This window comes from Varanus komodoensis, unplaced genomic scaffold, assembly GCF_004798865.1.
Source record: "Varanus komodoensis strain SLA01 unplaced genomic scaffold, ASM479886v1 scaffold56, whole genome shotgun sequence".
In the NCBI taxonomy this organism is placed as follows: domain Eukaryota; kingdom Metazoa; phylum Chordata; class Lepidosauria; order Squamata; family Varanidae; genus Varanus; species Varanus komodoensis.
In genome coordinates, this window is record NW_025336169.1 from 3,738,682 (window position 1) to 3,756,605 (window position 17,924).

The 17,924-nt window shown below is 43.1% G+C and overlaps 1 protein-coding gene across 1 annotated transcript in view; it reads right to left on the minus strand.

The window, feature by feature from the left end:
* The window catches only part of HORMAD2 (HORMA domain containing 2), a 34,995-nt gene extending 21,537 nt beyond the window's left edge, over positions 1-13,458 (minus strand). The window contains exons 1-9 of the mRNA XM_044449006.1: positions 13,445-13,458; positions 13,098-13,242; positions 11,297-11,360; positions 9,223-9,259; positions 5,260-5,280; positions 4,238-4,264; positions 3,280-3,347; positions 1,084-1,235; positions 47-312 (exon numbers count right to left, since the gene is read on the minus strand). Of these exons, the coding sequence (XP_044304941.1) occupies positions 47-312; positions 1,084-1,235; positions 3,280-3,347; positions 4,238-4,264; positions 5,260-5,280; positions 9,223-9,259; positions 11,297-11,360; positions 13,098-13,197 (735 nt within the window). The 5' untranslated portion in view covers positions 13,198-13,242; positions 13,445-13,458. The remainder of the gene's footprint in view (positions 1-46; positions 313-1,083; positions 1,236-3,279; positions 3,348-4,237; positions 4,265-5,259; positions 5,281-9,222; positions 9,260-11,296; positions 11,361-13,097; positions 13,243-13,444) is intronic.
* Positions 13,459-17,924: the final 4,466 nt, after the last annotated feature.

The window sequence follows — 17,924 nt, forward strand, 5'->3', positions numbered from 1 at the left end:
GCCACTCTACACATAATGGTTTCAAAAAAATCGCAGTGCATATAACCTGTTCCTGTACTTTAAGGCTGCCCTCCTCTTCTTCCTCATCACAGTCTAGCCCTTGATGGGAGATCTCTGTGTGATCGTTCTCCTCAACCAGACTGCTCTCCAGCATCCCCATCCTTTTGCTTTCTGTGGTTACTCTCACTTTCAGCACATGGAACCCAGTGGAGACTGAGCCTACTTTTAGGTTCACAGGTTCACCATCAAAAAGCAGACCATCAGAGCTGTTGCCCTCCTTAAAGCCAGGTGGCTGGTAGTCACTGGGTGTGACTGCAAAGGAAAGACATGCAAAAGTTACAGGGTTTGCAACAGAAGCCCAGTGCAGTGCCTAGCACAAGAAGCAGGGGTTAGTGGCTGAAAAGAAAGCAAATTCTAACCACAATGTTCAGTTTTTTAGGTGGTATTGTTGAATAAGGTAGCCCATGGTGTTGTTTATCTTTAGGCCACGTGTGTTTATTGAAAACATGAAAAAGGTTCCCAGAGTGGCTTACATAAACTTAGTAACAAGCAAGACATTACTTGCTACAGGCTTACTATCTAAAAGACATGATACAAGGGGAAATAAGGAAGAGAAAGGAACTAGTGAATTTAGATATCTGTTCTTGAAGTTACAAAGCTCTTGTGCTCTTTACCTTAAATGTAAAAGGTCCAGGGAAAGGAATTACCAAAGAAGCTGGTCTCTCAGCAGAACTGACAGCTCTGCTTCCCATCTCAAGGCAGGATTTTTTTTTTTTTTTTCAGTTTGAACCAGCTGCCATACCTTGCACTATCATAGTAACTTGCCTGAGGAATGAGCTGCTGATCTCCCTGCTGCCACTGAAAATTACTGAATGTGGCCTAACTCGTCATTCTGACCCTCATGTTGCACAAGCACTTGCTTACAGTGTCCTGCCGTCCCTCCCACTTTGTCCTCCATTTTGGTTCCAGACACTCAGTTTTGACATACATTTGAATAACAGCTTCCCACTTTCCTTGGCTGGATGTTTGTCCTGAGAAATAAATGAGGGAAAGCTGGGATGGGAAGGAAGTCTCACCACCTACCATCATTGTAGTAGAACAGCTTCATGCTTAATGTAATGTCATTAGGCAGTGGCCCAAGATTCTGCATTAAGACATACAGTCTGCGGATCAGCAGGATACTGGCTTTCTTAATTTCTTCACTGGTTCCCTCATTTGCAAAGGTCATGTGAGTGCTACCATCAAAACAAGACAGATGTCAAAGCCCATCCCAAACCATATGCTAAGTGCTAAAACAAACTAAAGAGGAAACATGTGCCAAGGAGCAACTGAACAGGGATGCTGAAGTCCAATGTAATTCTATAAGCTATTGCAGGACCAGATGCAAAGGATATTGTGCCAGAATAGCATGCCCTAGAACTTTGCACTAACAATAACAGCTGTCAGCTGCAATATTGTCACAGCCAGCTCATGAATAAACTGCCCATGTAAACAGTCTGCTTGTCTGAACAGTGTGATGTGAAAGCTTTGGTCTCACATGTTGCAATTCTAATGTTTCAATTCTAATTCTAAGTTTCCTAAATAATAAATAATAATGTGCAACACCTGGGAATGTGCTACTTTTTTGAGCCCCATGGAGTTAGAGTCTTGATCTTGCATAAGTTCACAGTTCTAACATTACAGTGCTCTCTTGAGTAGGCTTGTGGAAGTCAGCAACCACTGGAATATGAAACTAACTCTGAGATTATGCTATATCGTTATGCCACCTTTAGATGGGTTGTAAGGAGCTACAACAAGATGCTTGAGGACAGGGATAGAGGTATGTGTTGTCTGAAGACATTTTTATCATCTTAGAGCTATCGACGTTAGGGCAACTTTAAACCCCTGAATAGAAACACTAGAGCACAGTGCTGTGATGAGATTGCAACTGACAGCCTACTTACTACGCACAGAACAATAAGCCTGTGTATGTATGCGTTGGTTACAGCAACCAGACATTCTACAGGATTGAACTAGTGACATCTTAACCCCAATAGAAACCAAAATAGCAAGGATATGATGTTCAGTAGCTATCTAGCACTATCACCCATGCCCTCTATGGCAAATATAGAACACCCACTGACACAGTTTACTGGAATACCATAAAAATGTCTGCTTTTTCATCACTGTAACCAAAATAAATAGGGAAGGAAGACAGATTTTCAGTGGCAATTGCCTAGAATTACAAAATGTGTCATTAATGATGGACTGACACAATGACACATCACCCAACCTAAAATGGGTTATGAATACTCATTTGTTGAGCCCTCATCTCTACGAATCTCACCCCCATCTGTGAAATAAAGGAACAATGCAGAAATACTAGATTACCAACAGAGATAATGTGCTCCATTTGAAATAGATTGAATGGCTGATAAAACAGATCATGGCATCCAGCAGCAGCTCACTTAGTGAGGAGACTAGGTACATACTGAAGAGTGGGGTATCCAAGAGAATAATTAAAAGCATCAAATCATATAACTATTTCTCCTCCACAGAGTACCTCCCTACAAATACACTGTGTCTAATGTTTTGATTGGTTTTGTTTTGAATCTAATTCCTGGTTGCTCATGATATCTTGGCTAGATGGTATAGATGCAGGGTAAGCATCAAAGATAGGCAGGGTCAGGCACCTGCCCAAGTGCCACTCCTGAGCAGGGGCCCACTAAGAGTTCCCTGGAGTTGCTCCTCCTCATCATCTCTGCAACTTGCTTGTTCTCCTGCCTCTTGCTCTAGCCTAGACACTGCTGGTGGTGAGGAAGAGAAGCAGGTGATTTCATTGCCTACGTCCTCATTGGCTCTCTGACCTTCAGGCAAACAAGTCGTAGCAATGATGAAAATGAGGCTGGGCAGCAATAGCACCTAGAGACAACGGTGGTGAAACGTTGAGTCACAGAGACATGGGCCCACTGATAACATCTTGCCCAAGGCCCCTTAAGAACCTGGAACCACCACTGTATTATCTTAGGGATTCCTTTAATGACCCCTGATGGGGAAATAAACCATTTGAAATTCAGTTAGTTCATCTGTTACCATGATTGCAAACTTAATTCTGTAAACAAGGGTGTTCTAATGAATACATTCATAGGATGTTTTTGGAAATGTAAAATAGTTTGTATTTGAAATAAATAATAAAATAGATGTCTGTGCACATAACACTAGCCTCTTCTAATAAAATATTTTTAAACAAGCGTCTCCTTCAGTGTATATTTTCCAGAAATTAAGTAATGAGGGATATACCTAGCAAAGTCCATCTGAGGTCCATCCTTTGAATATTTGAACTTGAACCGGTAGAATTCTGTCATGCGCTAGCAATTGAAAGGGAAAGGAAGATAATAATTAGAAGATGTTATTGGAAGGGAGATGCTTCTGGCCATCAAGATGGGTTCTTCTGACCACAAAAGAATTCCCACGTGCTTTCTAAGAAGGTGATTCACAGTCTTTTGGTATAAAAATGCATGGGTGCCTCTTGGCATTTTTCTCCCTCTTTCAATTTATTACTTTCTTCTAAGATACCCTTATTAGGGACAGTTTCATGTTTTATGAAGTGATTGTGTTTTTCATGTGTTAGACAGGAATCCCTGTGTTTGCCCAAAGACATGTTCTTCCAGACTTTGTCACACCATGTATTACAGTATATTAATGCCATCTGACAGGACCATCTACTGCTTCAGTAGTGCTAGACTACACTATGTAACATGTTGAGTGTAAGCAAAAACACAAGCAAAGAAATTGATTGAAGGAGGGAAGAAAATGTATGCTTTTACTGAAGTAAACAAAGATGTATTTACTAACCAGGAGTGGTGAATGGGTGAGGGATGCAGTGATGGTACAAGAATGTAATTATTGCTTTTATCTACATCAGGGGTCTCAAACTCGTGGCCCGTGGGGCCCCTCCGCAGGGCGGGGCATGGGGGAGGGGCCCTGCGGCCTTCAAAGCGCCGGCGGCACCCGGGCCGGCCGCGGGATGAGCAGCCCACCACCACTGCGGTGGTGGAATACTTGATGCGGCCCAGCCTCACCCAGCCTCTACTTCCAGCGGCCCCCAGGTAAGTTGAGTTGGAGACCCATGATCTACATCATAAATTTCCTTTAAACAATCAAATGGGATAAGAAAATGAATTTTGTCTTACTTTGACACAGAGTCAACTGCTGTGTCTACATGATTTGCAGGTTATATTTTATTGAACACTCTTACCTCAGGCTCTTTGGGATTGGTATAGATCTGTTTTAAAAGAACAGGAAGAATTAGTATTGTTCTTCTATAAACAGTCATAGTAAGAGAATGCAAAAAACAATTTTATGTGGTCACAGACAGACTACAAATGTTGATGCAGGGAAATATTCTTATCTTTCCTTCATCTGTAATTAGTCACACAAAGTGAGCAAATTCTTAACTATGGGAAATTTATATCAATATCTATCTTTGGAATGATCGAGAAAGATTTCCCATAACCCCAACTCTTATTCAGAGAAGCAGCATCACTCACATAGATACTTGTGGTAAGTTAATCAAACTACCCAATACATATGTCTGTAACCCATCCAGGGAGCCATGTGGCTAATGGGGCAGGCTAAAAAAGCTAATAAATAAATAAATAAGTTTTAATACTTCAAAGTAGATTATAACCACTTTGAAATAACTTTCATAATAACAGAGCCATTAAATTAAGCAGGAACATAACAGGCTATAAGTCTGGTTTCAGGTGTCTGTCAAAAGACTGTGTAACAATTACGACTTTCTATCATGCAAAGTGAAGAAGGTGCCTTCTTTCTGCCAGGGACAGTCACAACTAAGTGGGCAGCATACTGCAACAAGAAGCCCTCGTTACAATCCATCATTCCAGTTATTTGCAAAGAAGCAGATCAGACTACGATACTCCCTAGGACTATGGCCGAAGAGCCCTAGGACAGGATACTGCAGTCCTCCCTGTCCACCTGTGGATAGGAAGGCCTGCATCCAGAATCCCCCTGCGTGCAATGGCAGAAAGCCACACCCCTTGCCATTGTACCATCACTGTGGGCAAGAAATGGGGCTTTCCATGGGTGTGTCAGGGAAGCTGTGGATCTGCAGGATTCTGAAGCTCTTATTCCTCAACAGCAACCTGGAGCTACTTCAGTCTGGGGACAGGAACGGTAAGTCCTCCCCCTGCTATCACTGGAGTCAACAGGAGGGGGAAGTAAGTTTGAAAGCAAGCAAGCTGCCTTTGATTTACTTACTGCCAAGACAGCCATATGCAGCTGGAAAACAAAACCAAAGGAATTGTCAGCAATCTGCATTTCATTCCATCACTTCTCTTAAGTTGTTAATTCCCAGAGCACTATCTTGGTTTTTTTTTCATTTGTCTACTGAACAAGGCTAAATATGTGAGAGTCAGACATGATTATATACACATGGTTTAATGTTTCACAGAGAGAGAGAGAGAGAGAGAGAGAGAGAGAGAGAGAGAGACTGGCAGCTATTGTGGTATGTCCTAACTAATATTAGTATCACATCATGCTGAGGGTGGGGGGAATCAATAATTTTTCCTAAGCAGTGTCTCAGTAATTCAGATATGTTTGCAAACAACATCATTGACACCTTGTGGACATTTGGATTAATTGCACAGAAATATCCCAAAATCTCAGTTTATTCCAATGATCATATCCATGCTTAATAATTTTTTTCTAGCTGCTTTTTCCTTTGATTAAATGCTATGCAACCCCTTTTGTACCACACATTATGCAGATGTTACAGGCTGCAGCCAGAAAAGTGGCAATTTTAACCCAAATTCTGCTATTTCAACCAGTTGTGGCTGGTGGCTCCAATGTCAACCCAGCAGTGCATCCACTTTGGATTTCAGTCTGATCTGTAAAGGGGTTATCCATGGGGTGGAACCTATTATTTTGTGAGCCGTACCATGGATAGCTCTTTGAAAGCAAAGACTGACGCTCAGAGTGGGCACTGACATTGGAGCCACCAGCATCCACTGATTTCAACTAGTCCTTCTTGGGGTCAACTTCTTAAAAACTGTACTTTAACATAGTAGTGGTTGTAGTGAGCCATAGTAGTGAAATCATTCTGATTTCAATGAATGCAGTAGCACTGGAAGAAAAAGTGTAAAGCATTTGCCCTGTGCCATTTTATGGATCTAAATGCTATGCTGTCAGCTGAATGACAGCAGAGTGCTGCTACATGGCTGGAACATTCCACCGTTGAAGGTGTCCCATTGGCAAAACATGCCATTATAATGGCTAAAATCAGATGGAGTCATGGATGGCGCGGGAGAGGAAAATATTTTATTTATGTCCATGCCTCCACTGAAGATGGATCTTTGCATGAGAGCAGAAGACTGAGGGAAGCTATGATAGCACTTTTCAAGTACTTGAAAGATTGTCACAGAGACTGGGCCTAGGATCTCTTCTCGATCATCCCAGTGTACAGGACATGGAATAAAGGGCTCAAGTTAGAGGAAGCCAGATTCCAGTGGAACTGCAGGAAAAATTTCTTGAGTGTTAGAGCAATACAACAGAACCAATTTCCTAGGAAGGTCATGGGCTCTCCCATGCTGGAGGCATTCATGATGCAGCTGGAAAGCCATCTCTATGATTCTAAATGCCTCAGACTCACTCAAAGGGATTTCTTTTTCACTGACTTCAGTGGGAATGAGAGGAGAAGTATAATGTGTTGTTATAACAGAGCATATATATGAAGTAATGCAGTACCTAATCACAGTATATCAATACCAGTATATAAACCCCACACAGGGTGACCATGAATCAGACAATAGGGCATATAGCTATATCATTCCTAACATGTAGAAAGGAAGAAAACAGGACACAAGCATGTAGTGAAATGCAATAGCCAATCAAAGAAACATAAGTGAATTATATAAACTATAGAAGAAGATGCAAACTCCCAGAGAAATCTGGGGACGGACACTATGTCTAGATTTTGCATTGTAAGTGCTATAAGCCCCCAGATCAAGATGGGAGAATTGGAGAGCCTGGTTTTAAAAGAGAACCTAAATATAGTGGGCATTACAGAAATCTGATGCAATTGAAAAAACCAGTAGAGTCGAGTCATCTCTGGATATAATGCTACAGGAAGAACAGGAAAGAGTGCTTTGGAGAAGAAACTGCTTTTTATATCATAGAAGGCATCAGCAAACTAGAATTCCTAAAAGGGGCAGACTCTTTCACAGAAGTGCTGTGGGTGACACTACCAGGCTCCAAAACTAATTTAGCACAAGGAACATGTGATTGTCCTGCAAACCAAATCACTCAAGTTGATCCTCCGATGGAAAACAAGTATTGCAATATCAGGTGACTTCAATTACTCCTACACTGGCTGGATAAATGTATGCTCCACAGAGGGTACTTTTCTATACATTTTACAATGCCCTAAATGGCTGTGTCCTAGAACCATCAGAGGGGAAACAACCCTGGATGTAATACTAACTGGTGTCATCCAGGGTGCAGTACAAGATGAAAATGTAATTAAAATCAACTGAAAGCAAGATAGGGTTCTAGGGTTCTAGGCAAAGAAATGTTAGAATTGTACTCAGCTTTTCATGAAGCCAGCCTGCTTTGTACAAAGTGCTCTTTTTCCACAGTTCCTTTCACCAGAGTCCTGCCTTTTGCTAAAGGAGCACCACACAACTTAGTAAGAACCATGCTCTTAAGATCAAGGGTCCATCTAGATGATCATTCTGTTCACAGCTGCCAAATAGCTGCCCAAAGGTACAACAGCACCCTTCCACCCATCACCTGTCTTCACCAGCAACTGACATATATAGACATTCTGTATGTCTATGTATGTTGCTCACACCTTCCTGCCTGTGCTACGTTGCCTCACATGTGGATAGTGCTGCAGCAAATTGTATATGGGGTGGGAGGATATAATGAGCGTGTGTCTCTCTGTTTTTGTGAGTGGTGTGCCTTCTCTGGTGCCTGGCTGCAATTTCACCAGTTCTTCTCCATTGCATTGCCACACTGCTTATGACAGGTGAGGTTTAGCAGGAATGCTATGGGCCATTTTTATGCCGTTGTGAGATTTTTTGTGTTCTGTACTATGCCTACCCATCCTGAGCATGGCATACAGCTGACCTGAGGAACTAGATGTTGATGGACTCCAATTCCTATCAGCTACAGCTGGCCTGGACAATGGTAAGGAATGCCTGGAAGAGTAGTTCAGCCACATCCACGGATGGAGGGTGGGCATGAGTTCCCCAGCTCTGTGGAACAGGATACAGTGGCCATTCTGCAACATAGTACTAGTGAATCTCACCTGACCTCACATACAGAAATGCTCTACCCACCCCACCACAGCTCTTATTACTCCAGATAAAAAGCGCACATATGTGTGATGTACCTGGTTTCATCTCTTCTGCAGATTTAATAGCAGGTTTTTTTCAAGGGGGACAAGGCAGGAGGGATGGCATTATGGAAAAGGGTGAAATACCCCATCCTCCAACACTACTGCTCTGATCAAAATCAGAATCTCCTGTGGCTGTTTTAAGGTCAAAGCAGGTTAGGAGAGCCAGTCAGGTTGACCATTAATATGTAGAAAACAATTGGCACAACAATTTCCAGATCAAGCATTCAAAACCCAGCACTAAACAAAAATAGAATCCAGTAGTAATGATGTAGGTACTGTATTTTTAATAGCTGTTTTTGCAGGTGTGACATTTCCTGTCAGTGTATGCTGGAAGAAAAACTGCATTTGTATAATATCTGCAAACTGTGCAGTGCCTCAGCTGAAACATTCTAATAATCATGGGACCATTTAATTCTATATTGTCATAACATGTATTAAGAACTGACATGATTTGAAAAACTTATCTAATTAATTTTTGCCTGTCAAGCCATTGTTGAAGCCACAATATGCAACCAAAATAGTATGCAAATTAATTTGGTTGATTGACATTTTCATGGTTGCTCCAGTTACAGAATTTCAAGGTGAAGAATTTGTGGGATTAGCATACAGCTTTTCTTTTGTATGATCATTCAAGGCAAAAAGTAAAGAATAGACAATCCCTGCAGATAATTTTCCCCACCTCCAAATAAAATAAGAGAGAGAATAAGATGCTGGAGGTCAGACTAGATGGCCCGGGAGACCCCTTCTGACTCGCTCTGTTTCTATGTTTCTAAGATGGTATGATATTTAAAACTCATTTTAGCATTAATTAAATTAAAACTTACATAGTTCTTTTCCAATGCATCAAAGCATCCCTGAATCCTATCATAACAGAAATATCAATGAGTATACAATCATCAGAAAATGTGTAAAAGCAGAAAATTCTAAGCTGCCAAATGGAGTTTAAAGTTTGCAGCTAACAAAGTGAAGTGCTTTAGAATGCATCAAATTAATCAGTAGTAAGTATCTATCTATCTATCTATCTATCTATCTATCTATCTATCTATCGTATTTGTATGCCGTCCCATCGCATAGCCTCAGGACAGCTTACACAAATAAGAAAAATAAAATAAAACATAGTACAAATAAAATCCAGATCCACCCTGGCTGCAGATTAAAACCTATATAGCTGATATTAAAAGTTATTAAAATATTGTTGAAATAAAAAGGTCTTAGCCTGGTGCCGAAAAACAAATAACGACGGCGCCAGGCGGATCTCTCTGGGGAGTGCATTCCATAGGCAGGGCGCCACCGCAGAGAAAGCCCTCCTCCGGGTACTTTGCCTCCTAATGTCTTTCACGGAGGGTTTGCGGAGGAGGGCCTCTGCTGCCAATCTCAGGGAGCAGGAGGGCAAATACGGACGAAGGCGTTCCTTTAGGTATCCAGGTCCCAAGCCGTTAAGGGCTTTATAGGTAATAACCAACACCTTGAATCGAGCCTGGACTTCAATGGGGAGCCAATGAATCTGGTAGAGGACTGGGGTTATATGAGAGTAACATCCAGTCCCTGTCAGCAACCTGGCTGCTTTATTTTGCACCATCTGAAGTATCCAGACTGTCTTCAAGGGCAGCCCCATGTAGAGCGCATTACAGAAATCCAACCGGGAAGTAACCAATGCATGTGTCACTGTCGCTAGGCAATCTTCCTCCAGGTAGGGACGCAGATGATGGATTAACCGAAGCTGAAGGAAAGCGCTCCTTGCCACCACAGTCACCTGAGCTTCCAGGGACAGCTCTGGGTCAAGGAACACTCCCAAGCTGCGGACCCTGTCCTTTAGAGGGAGTGCAACCCCATTCAGGGCAAGGTCCAACTCACCTACCCAGGAGCTCGAACCACCTACCAACAGGACCTCTGTCTTGTCTGGATGAGTTTCAGTTTATTGGCCCTCATCCAGCCCATTACCTCGGCCAGGCACCGGTTCAGTACAGTCACTGCCTCACCTGGATCGGTTGAAAAAGAGAGGTAGAGCTGGGTATCATCAGCATACTGATGATCTGCAGCTCAAACCTCCTGATGACCTCTTCCAGCAGTTTCATGTAGATGTTGAATAGCAAGGGAGACAAAATGGACCCCTGCAGTACTCCATGGCAAAGCTGCCATGGCACAGAGCCAAAGTCCCCCAGCACCACCTTCTGGAATTGGCCGTCGAGGTAGGAGGGGAACCACTGCCAAGCAGTGCCTCTGACCCCCAGACCTGCTAGCCTATCCAGAAGGATACCATGGTCAATGGTATCGAAAGCCGCTGAGAGGTCCAGGAGGCCATCATACAGGGCGACCAAGGCAGATTCAGTACCGTACCCGGGTCTGAAGCCAGACTGAAATGGGTCCAGATAGTCAGTCTCATCCAAGAGTGCTTGGAATTGTCCCGCCACCACCCATTCCAACACCTTGCCTAAAAACGGGATGTTCGCCACCGGTCTATAATTGGCGGCCATCTCTGGATCCAGGGACGCCTTCTTTAGGACCGGTCTGACTACCGCCTCCTTTAGAGAAGCAGGCACCCAGCCGTTCCTCAGAGAGACGTTAATGACCTACAGGATCCAAGCACCAATCCTGTGTTTGGCTTTGGTCAGCAGCCACGACGGGCAAGGGTCAAGTAAAGAGGTAGTAGGATGTATTTGTCTAAGCACCTTGTCCACATCATCAGGCCACAATAACTGAAATTCATCCAATATTATCTGACCAGACGGAGTCATTGGCACCTCCCCTAGAGGATCTGAATCACTAGTGGAGTCCAGCTCATGACGAATCTGAATCTCTGAATTCTACACAATATGGTTGGGTGTGGTTCTACGGTTAGGCACCAGTGCAATACCTATTCCTCTGTATTCTTGATCCTTCAGATTAGCACTTTCTTACCACTTAACTATCTGTAGTGAACCCTGGCAGCTGTTATCTTCTCGAAGGATTTTCAGACACATGTCTGGAAAAAAAAAATCCACAATATCTAATGTTAAATAATGCTTACTAAGTGGATTCCCAGGCACCTCCAAGATTAAATCTACTTCATTTTATAAATGCCATGAATACTTTTAAACACTTGCATACAAGTGAGAGTTTTCAACAACAGATCAGAGGGTCCAAAATAGTTTTATCATCTTAAAATCTAGAGGATGTTTCCCATGGTATTAACATGGATGTACAAATGGGCTATGTGTCTATTGAAGCATGATATATAACATAATAATACCACTCTCTACAGTAATTCGAAAATCATAACCATACAAGCTATATAAGCATCTTTGAAAAGCAAGGAAAAACTTTTTACCAGCCAAGTCATATGAATGACAAGGGCATCTAACGGTACCTGTAACTCTCAGCTTTTATGTTGAAGAACCAAGTTTCTATTTCCCATCATCACAAAACAAAAGAAAGAAAGAGAAAAAGAGAAAAAGAAAAAAGTGGTAGTTTCTGATAAAGGAAGAAAAGAGAGAAAGAATGTCCAGTTGCTCATTTAACTACCCTGAATAGACAGGGGAAGGTGATAAGGATCAACTAACCTTAGTGATGCAGAGCATCCTGAAATCTTTTATTGATAAAGGACAATCTCTTCAGATGGATTCTTCAGATTTAGAGGAGGAGATAAAAGGGCAGAGTTGGCAGTTTCAAGGTTATAAAGTGAATATACTCAGGCTGAGTGCGAGGGCCAGCCTGCTTTGGAAAAGGAGGAAGATATTTCAGAGCAGGGAGGGGTGGAGATTGAGGGCAAGTTCCTTGACCCTGTAAGGAGATGACGGACTCAAATTGACCAGTTAAGAAATGCCCGACATTCCTGCCTTTTAGCACTCCATGCAGGAGCCACCCTGAGGATGATGTCAGAAACTTTCTGAAAGCAAGGAAAGGAGTGGATGTTCCAGTTTGGATTCAACTGTCCACACGGACAGATGCTTCAACCACATCTCAAAAAGTGTATTTCTTTGATTAATGCTGTTTTGAAGCATGATAAGGCTGTGATAAAGGACTGTGCTTCTAAGTTTCCTCAAAGTCAGCTGGAGAGGAAAAAGCAAGCAGGTGAGGGTGGGGAGATGTGCTCCTGACACCATGAAAAACAAGAGTGAAATAACAACACAGCACCTGTTTTCAGAGCAGCCTCATGACACATTGTGCCTGTAGGGCAGATGTTCTTCCTCTCCATTTAACAGCTGCTAGGAACTGTGATATCTGCCTCTTTCTAGTCTTCACACTCTTCCAAAAGCTTGCTCTATTCCACCACATGATTCCACTCTGAACTGTAGCATTCAGTAAGCCTGTGCATGGGCTAAGCAACATGGCCAAGCTGCAAACTCTGCACTGAAATCCATTCAGCATGTTTTTCCATGGAGACTATTTATTACTTTGCATTTATTATCACATTTATATCCTTCCTTTTTTCTTCTTAAAAGGAGCCCAGGAGAACTTTCATGATCTTTATCCGCTCCATTATATCCTCACAACAACACTATGAGGTAGATTAGGCTGAGAGTTAGTGACAGGATCAAAGTTAGTCAGGGAGTTCCTACCTGAGTGGCAACCAGAACCCAGATCTCCCAAGACCCAGTCTAACACATGAACCAATTCATCACAGTGTTCATCCTTTTTACTATGAGAGACCTGGTGATAGACACTAATTCCAGAGTAGCCTCGGTTAAACAGGAGGCTAGCAGAAGGGAAATGTCGTTACCATCTAAATAGCGAGTTCCATAAGAGCTTTCTGGAAAGAGCCCTCGCAGATATGTTATACAGGAAATGGAAATTGCCAGCAGTCTTTTCATCAAAAACATAGACTGTTGCTCAGATGCAACTCTGTTGGGAAACAGAATCGTTTCCTAAAAAAGAAGAGACACATTTCCTGTTGGTTTTAGAAAGCATATATATTGCAGTTAGCTTGCAATCCTATGCATGTTTAGACAGGACAAACTCTAGTAATTCCCAGAATACCCCAGGCAGCCATGTCAGCTAGACAATGCTGGGAGTTGTAGGACTTTTTCCTGTCTAAACAGCCACAACTGCTAGTCCCATATTTTGTACCTTCAAGGTTTTATGTTTCTGCCCAATGTGCAAGACCTGAGTGGTAGCCATATTACTTCAGTTAGCTGTTTTCCTCATGTGGCTGGAACCTGGAAAAATCCAAAATACTTTAGTTACTTGAGACCTACAACAGCTAAATACACTTTATCAGCTTGTGACCATCTTGTGACAAGCTTGTGACTGACTTTTAGGCTGGTCACCAGCATTAAGCAGGAATCAGTTCTAATGACTGAGGTTTTTACCCTGTCTCCAAACTTTAGATCCCACTGTCAAATGATCCCAGCATAAGCATGTTTGAACCAGCAATCTTATCTTTGCAAATATTTGTTCTGTTTTTGGTGGCTGGCAGAGCTGGAAGTTCAAGGCTGAGCTACAGTGGTTCCCACATCAGTACAGTTACTGATGGGGCAGTTCTGAATTCTGCTCGAGACAGATTTGTACTGCAGGCTGAATGGTCCCATGTGCAGGAAGAATTTAGCCATGTATCATAAATTCCTCAGCAAAATCACAGGCTCAGTTCTTTTAAGTTTTGCCTTCTTCAAAAGGTAGAATAAGGCAGCTGCCTTAAGCAGGTGATTTGGATGAGTCAGAAAAGGCTGGAAAATTTGGTCGCTATTTATTATTGCTGGATTTTAACCCCAGGAAATCAGAGGGACATGTGTGGATTTTACTGCTTGCTTCAGGTGCCAAAATAGCCTGGTGGAGTTTGGATCAATGGCACCCTGATGGGGCAGCAAATGATGCTGCATCTCAGGCAGTAAATGTTTGAGGTTGGCTTGAGAGCTCCAGTCTGGATATAATCATAAATAAGACAAGAAGGACAATGTTCTCCTGTTCCTAAATTTGGTGAGACAGGAACCCATTTCTGCTCCCTCAGCAATGATTTCAGCAGTGTTGGGCAAACATTCCATTTTTTCCTGCCAGGGCTTAAATCTCAAATAGCAGAGAACCCGTGAAAGGTGTCCCTGAAAATGTGCAGAGTGCATTTCCATTAGTGAAACTCCCCTCACCTCAGGGATGGAAGGGAGTGCGTCTTCGGGAGATGAGGGGCTGCAACTCTGCAGGGCAAATGTCTTTTCTTTGAGGAAACCAGAACAGGGGGAGAAGGTTTTTCTGGGAAGGCAGGAGGCTCTGATCACAGGGATTGTGTGGGTGCCTCCAAGTGGAAAAGAGAGTTTTCTCCCTCTCTTGTTGAATTTTTTTTTTAATGTTGAAATTTTTTATTTAAATGAAAACATACTACAAACATACTTTCTCCCTGTCTTGTTCTCGTCTCTCTGGGACGAGGTGGGCAGGAAGGGTGGGATATCCCCAAGTGCCAATCCCAGTCTGTGGCACTGATGGCTGTGCGCCTGTGGCAAGAAGGGGCAGCAGCGGTCGAACATTTATGCCAAAGCAGATGGGACTTCTAAGCCAAGGGGTGTGGCAGTTAGTCTACCTGAAAAAGCTGAATTTAAAATGAATAAATAAAAAAGAAGGAGCAGGGTTCTGTGAGCCTGAGGGAAATGCTCTGAGGGAAACGGCACCAAGCGCCGCTCATCCTCAGGCCGGAAGGCAGCCTTTGATTTTGGCGGGAACGGCGGGATTCTCAAACACGAGGAGAGATGCCTCTGCCCTGAGGAGGAAACCTCCAGACCCCTTTAATTCCACCCTTGCCCTCAGTCTTTCAGTCAGACATGGATGGGGCAGACCTTCAAAACCGGGCACCTTCAAACGAGAACTGTCCCTCACAGCCTTTCAGAGGGAGGACTGTCCTCTGTAAGCTAGGCCACCCAGAGGAGCCGCCAGTGGGAGAATCTGAATTTGGCCACCCTTCCTCACCGTCTCTCCTCCAGCGGACCCCATAGCTTCCCTCTGTCCCAGGCCTGCAGCCAAGGACAGGCCGAGGGGGCATGGCCCCAGCTCAATTTTCATCGATTTATGAATCACCAAAACCCCCTGTTTTGTTCTAAAAACAAATGTTTCTTTCTTTCTTTCTTTACTTATTGCATTTGTATGCCGCCCCATCACCAGAGGCACTCTGGGCGGCTCACGGCGCAATCATAAAAATAGAGATAAAAATAAATATCAATAATAACTAAAACCAGAAAGCATAATAGAATGAAGCTACAATATAAATACAATCTTATGAATGCAACAGGGGGAAATAAACACTATAGAACCAATAAGACAATAAACAACAATAATTAAAAGTCAGTTCACGATTTTGTCATGAGAAAACGCCCTTGACCCCACTACTTTTCTTGGCCCACTTTTAGCTTGACTTGGGCCTGCTCCTTCCCTCAACCCTGTCCTTCCCCTCATAAAGCATTTCACCAAAACAAGCCCAAATATAATTTTTGCATGCTGATTTTATATCTCTAGACAGACATTTGGAAATACTAACTAGCCCTTCAGTTGAAAAAAAATTCAATTTATCTCACTACAATTGACGGCCAGGTGGCTTGACTTGGTGCCACCCTTGATGGACAACTTGAAATGAATGAATGACTGAAGTCATTTATTATGTTTCTCCACCTCTGAGTAGCTGATGTTTACAGACCTGAAAAATACAATGTAAGAACCATGTAGATACAAATACATAAACATAGCACAAAGAGAGAAACATGCAAATGCCTAAAAGCCTCTTCAGGTCCCCTGAGCTCCATTTTTAGGATTCTTTGGGTGCAATCCTAAGCATTTAGACAGGAGAAAATCCTACAAATTCAATCAAAACATTCCTAGATTTATGCTTTTAATTTGGGAGTTGCAGTGTAGTAATTTGCGAGTAAAACCATTCATTTTATTTTATTCCTTTATAGTATTTCTGTACAGCTCCACATCCAGTGAACAGTATAATTGGTTTGAACGGTACCTGGGGCGACACATAAAAGCTTCCAATACAAAACTGAACAAAGTTATGTAATACAGTAACATTCATAATGAGATACAACTAACCCCACATACACACCAGCACAGATTGGCTAGGAAAACACAGTCAACACAACCCCACCCCCGCTCGTTAATGTTATGTTCTACTTTATTTTTGTGTTCTATTCTCTGATTTTAAGGGGTTTTTTTACATGAACCTTTCAGAGAACTTCAGCTAAGGGCTCTGTAGAAATGGAGCCAGCAGTAAAGCAGGTAAAAAGGGGCAGCCTGCTATTAGCCGACTCAGCGAGCCGGCAGAAGTCTGGGATGCGGGAGGCTCAATGGGGAGGCTTGTGGCTTCTGCAAAGCTGTGACATCCATGGGTCATTTCCAGGTAGGGCAGCTTCCTGAAGGTGGTCTGGACCTAGCGTGGTGGCCAGTGTGGCACCGATGGTCTTCCCCACCAGGTGGTTTTGGGAGACGGGCCGCTGTTTCTCCATGAGGTGTGCAAAGGTCAGCGCCGGCGCCCTTTTGCACATCTGGCACACCGTGTGCCAGTCTCCGGGAAGCAGGGTGCCTGTTCTGTGGCCCAAGTCACCTCTGATTCATGCAGACCCTATGAATGAAAGGCTCCGAAATACCTTACCCATGACTATATTTATTTATTCAACTTATATCCCACAATTAGTCCCAAGGACTCGCTAAGCGGATTACAAAAATACCAAGCAAAACATCTCCTAATAAAACATCTAAACATATGACTGTCACAATATGCTGCTGTAGGGTCAGATATATATTAAAGCAGTATATTAAATTTAAGAACAATATAGAACAGTACCATTACATTAAAATCAGTTATTAAAATGTCTGGAGAATAGATTGGTTTTGCCTGGCACTGAAAAGATTGCAATGATGGCGCTAGGCAAACTGCTCTGGGAAGGCTGTTCCACAGATGGGACCCACGACTGAGGGGCTGCTTTTGCATGCTGATGCATTTAGTGTCCACCAGGCCCCCGTGCTTCGGCTGCCTCTCCTGCATGGAAGGAAGAGCTTCTCGACTAGAGCATCAGCTCACAGGCCCAGAAATCTCTGCATACGTGTTCATCTCTGTCCCCATTATACTGTGCATATTATTTGGAAGTTGCTGTGGGAGCCAGTCTTGGTTGAAAAGCAGTGAATCCAAGCCATAGAACACACGGGTGCATTGAGTAAGCCTGTGCACAAGCATGCCGTATTTACTGGAAAAGAAGAGCAGCACCTTGGGAAGGAGGCGAGACGCATTGTCCTCCCTCATACCGCTCTGTGGAACTAAAGAAGCTCACATTGGACTCTTTTGCATTTCTACCGCTGTGCATTATTTTGTTTTCCTTTGGCCAACTGCTGAGCTCCTTGCAAAGCTTCTTGTTGTACCAGTAAATAAACGTTTTGCAATGTTCTAACTTTCTGAGATTACACAGAAACGTGATACAGGTTTATAGGGCATACACGGAAAAAGCCCTGCTAGAAAAGCCCTCACAGTGCCTGGTTACCTGAAGGAGCATCTCTTCCGTATATGCCTGCCCGCCCCTTAAGATCTGGGGCAGAGACCCTTCTCTGGGAGCCCTCTTTAAAGGAGATTAGGAGGGTGACT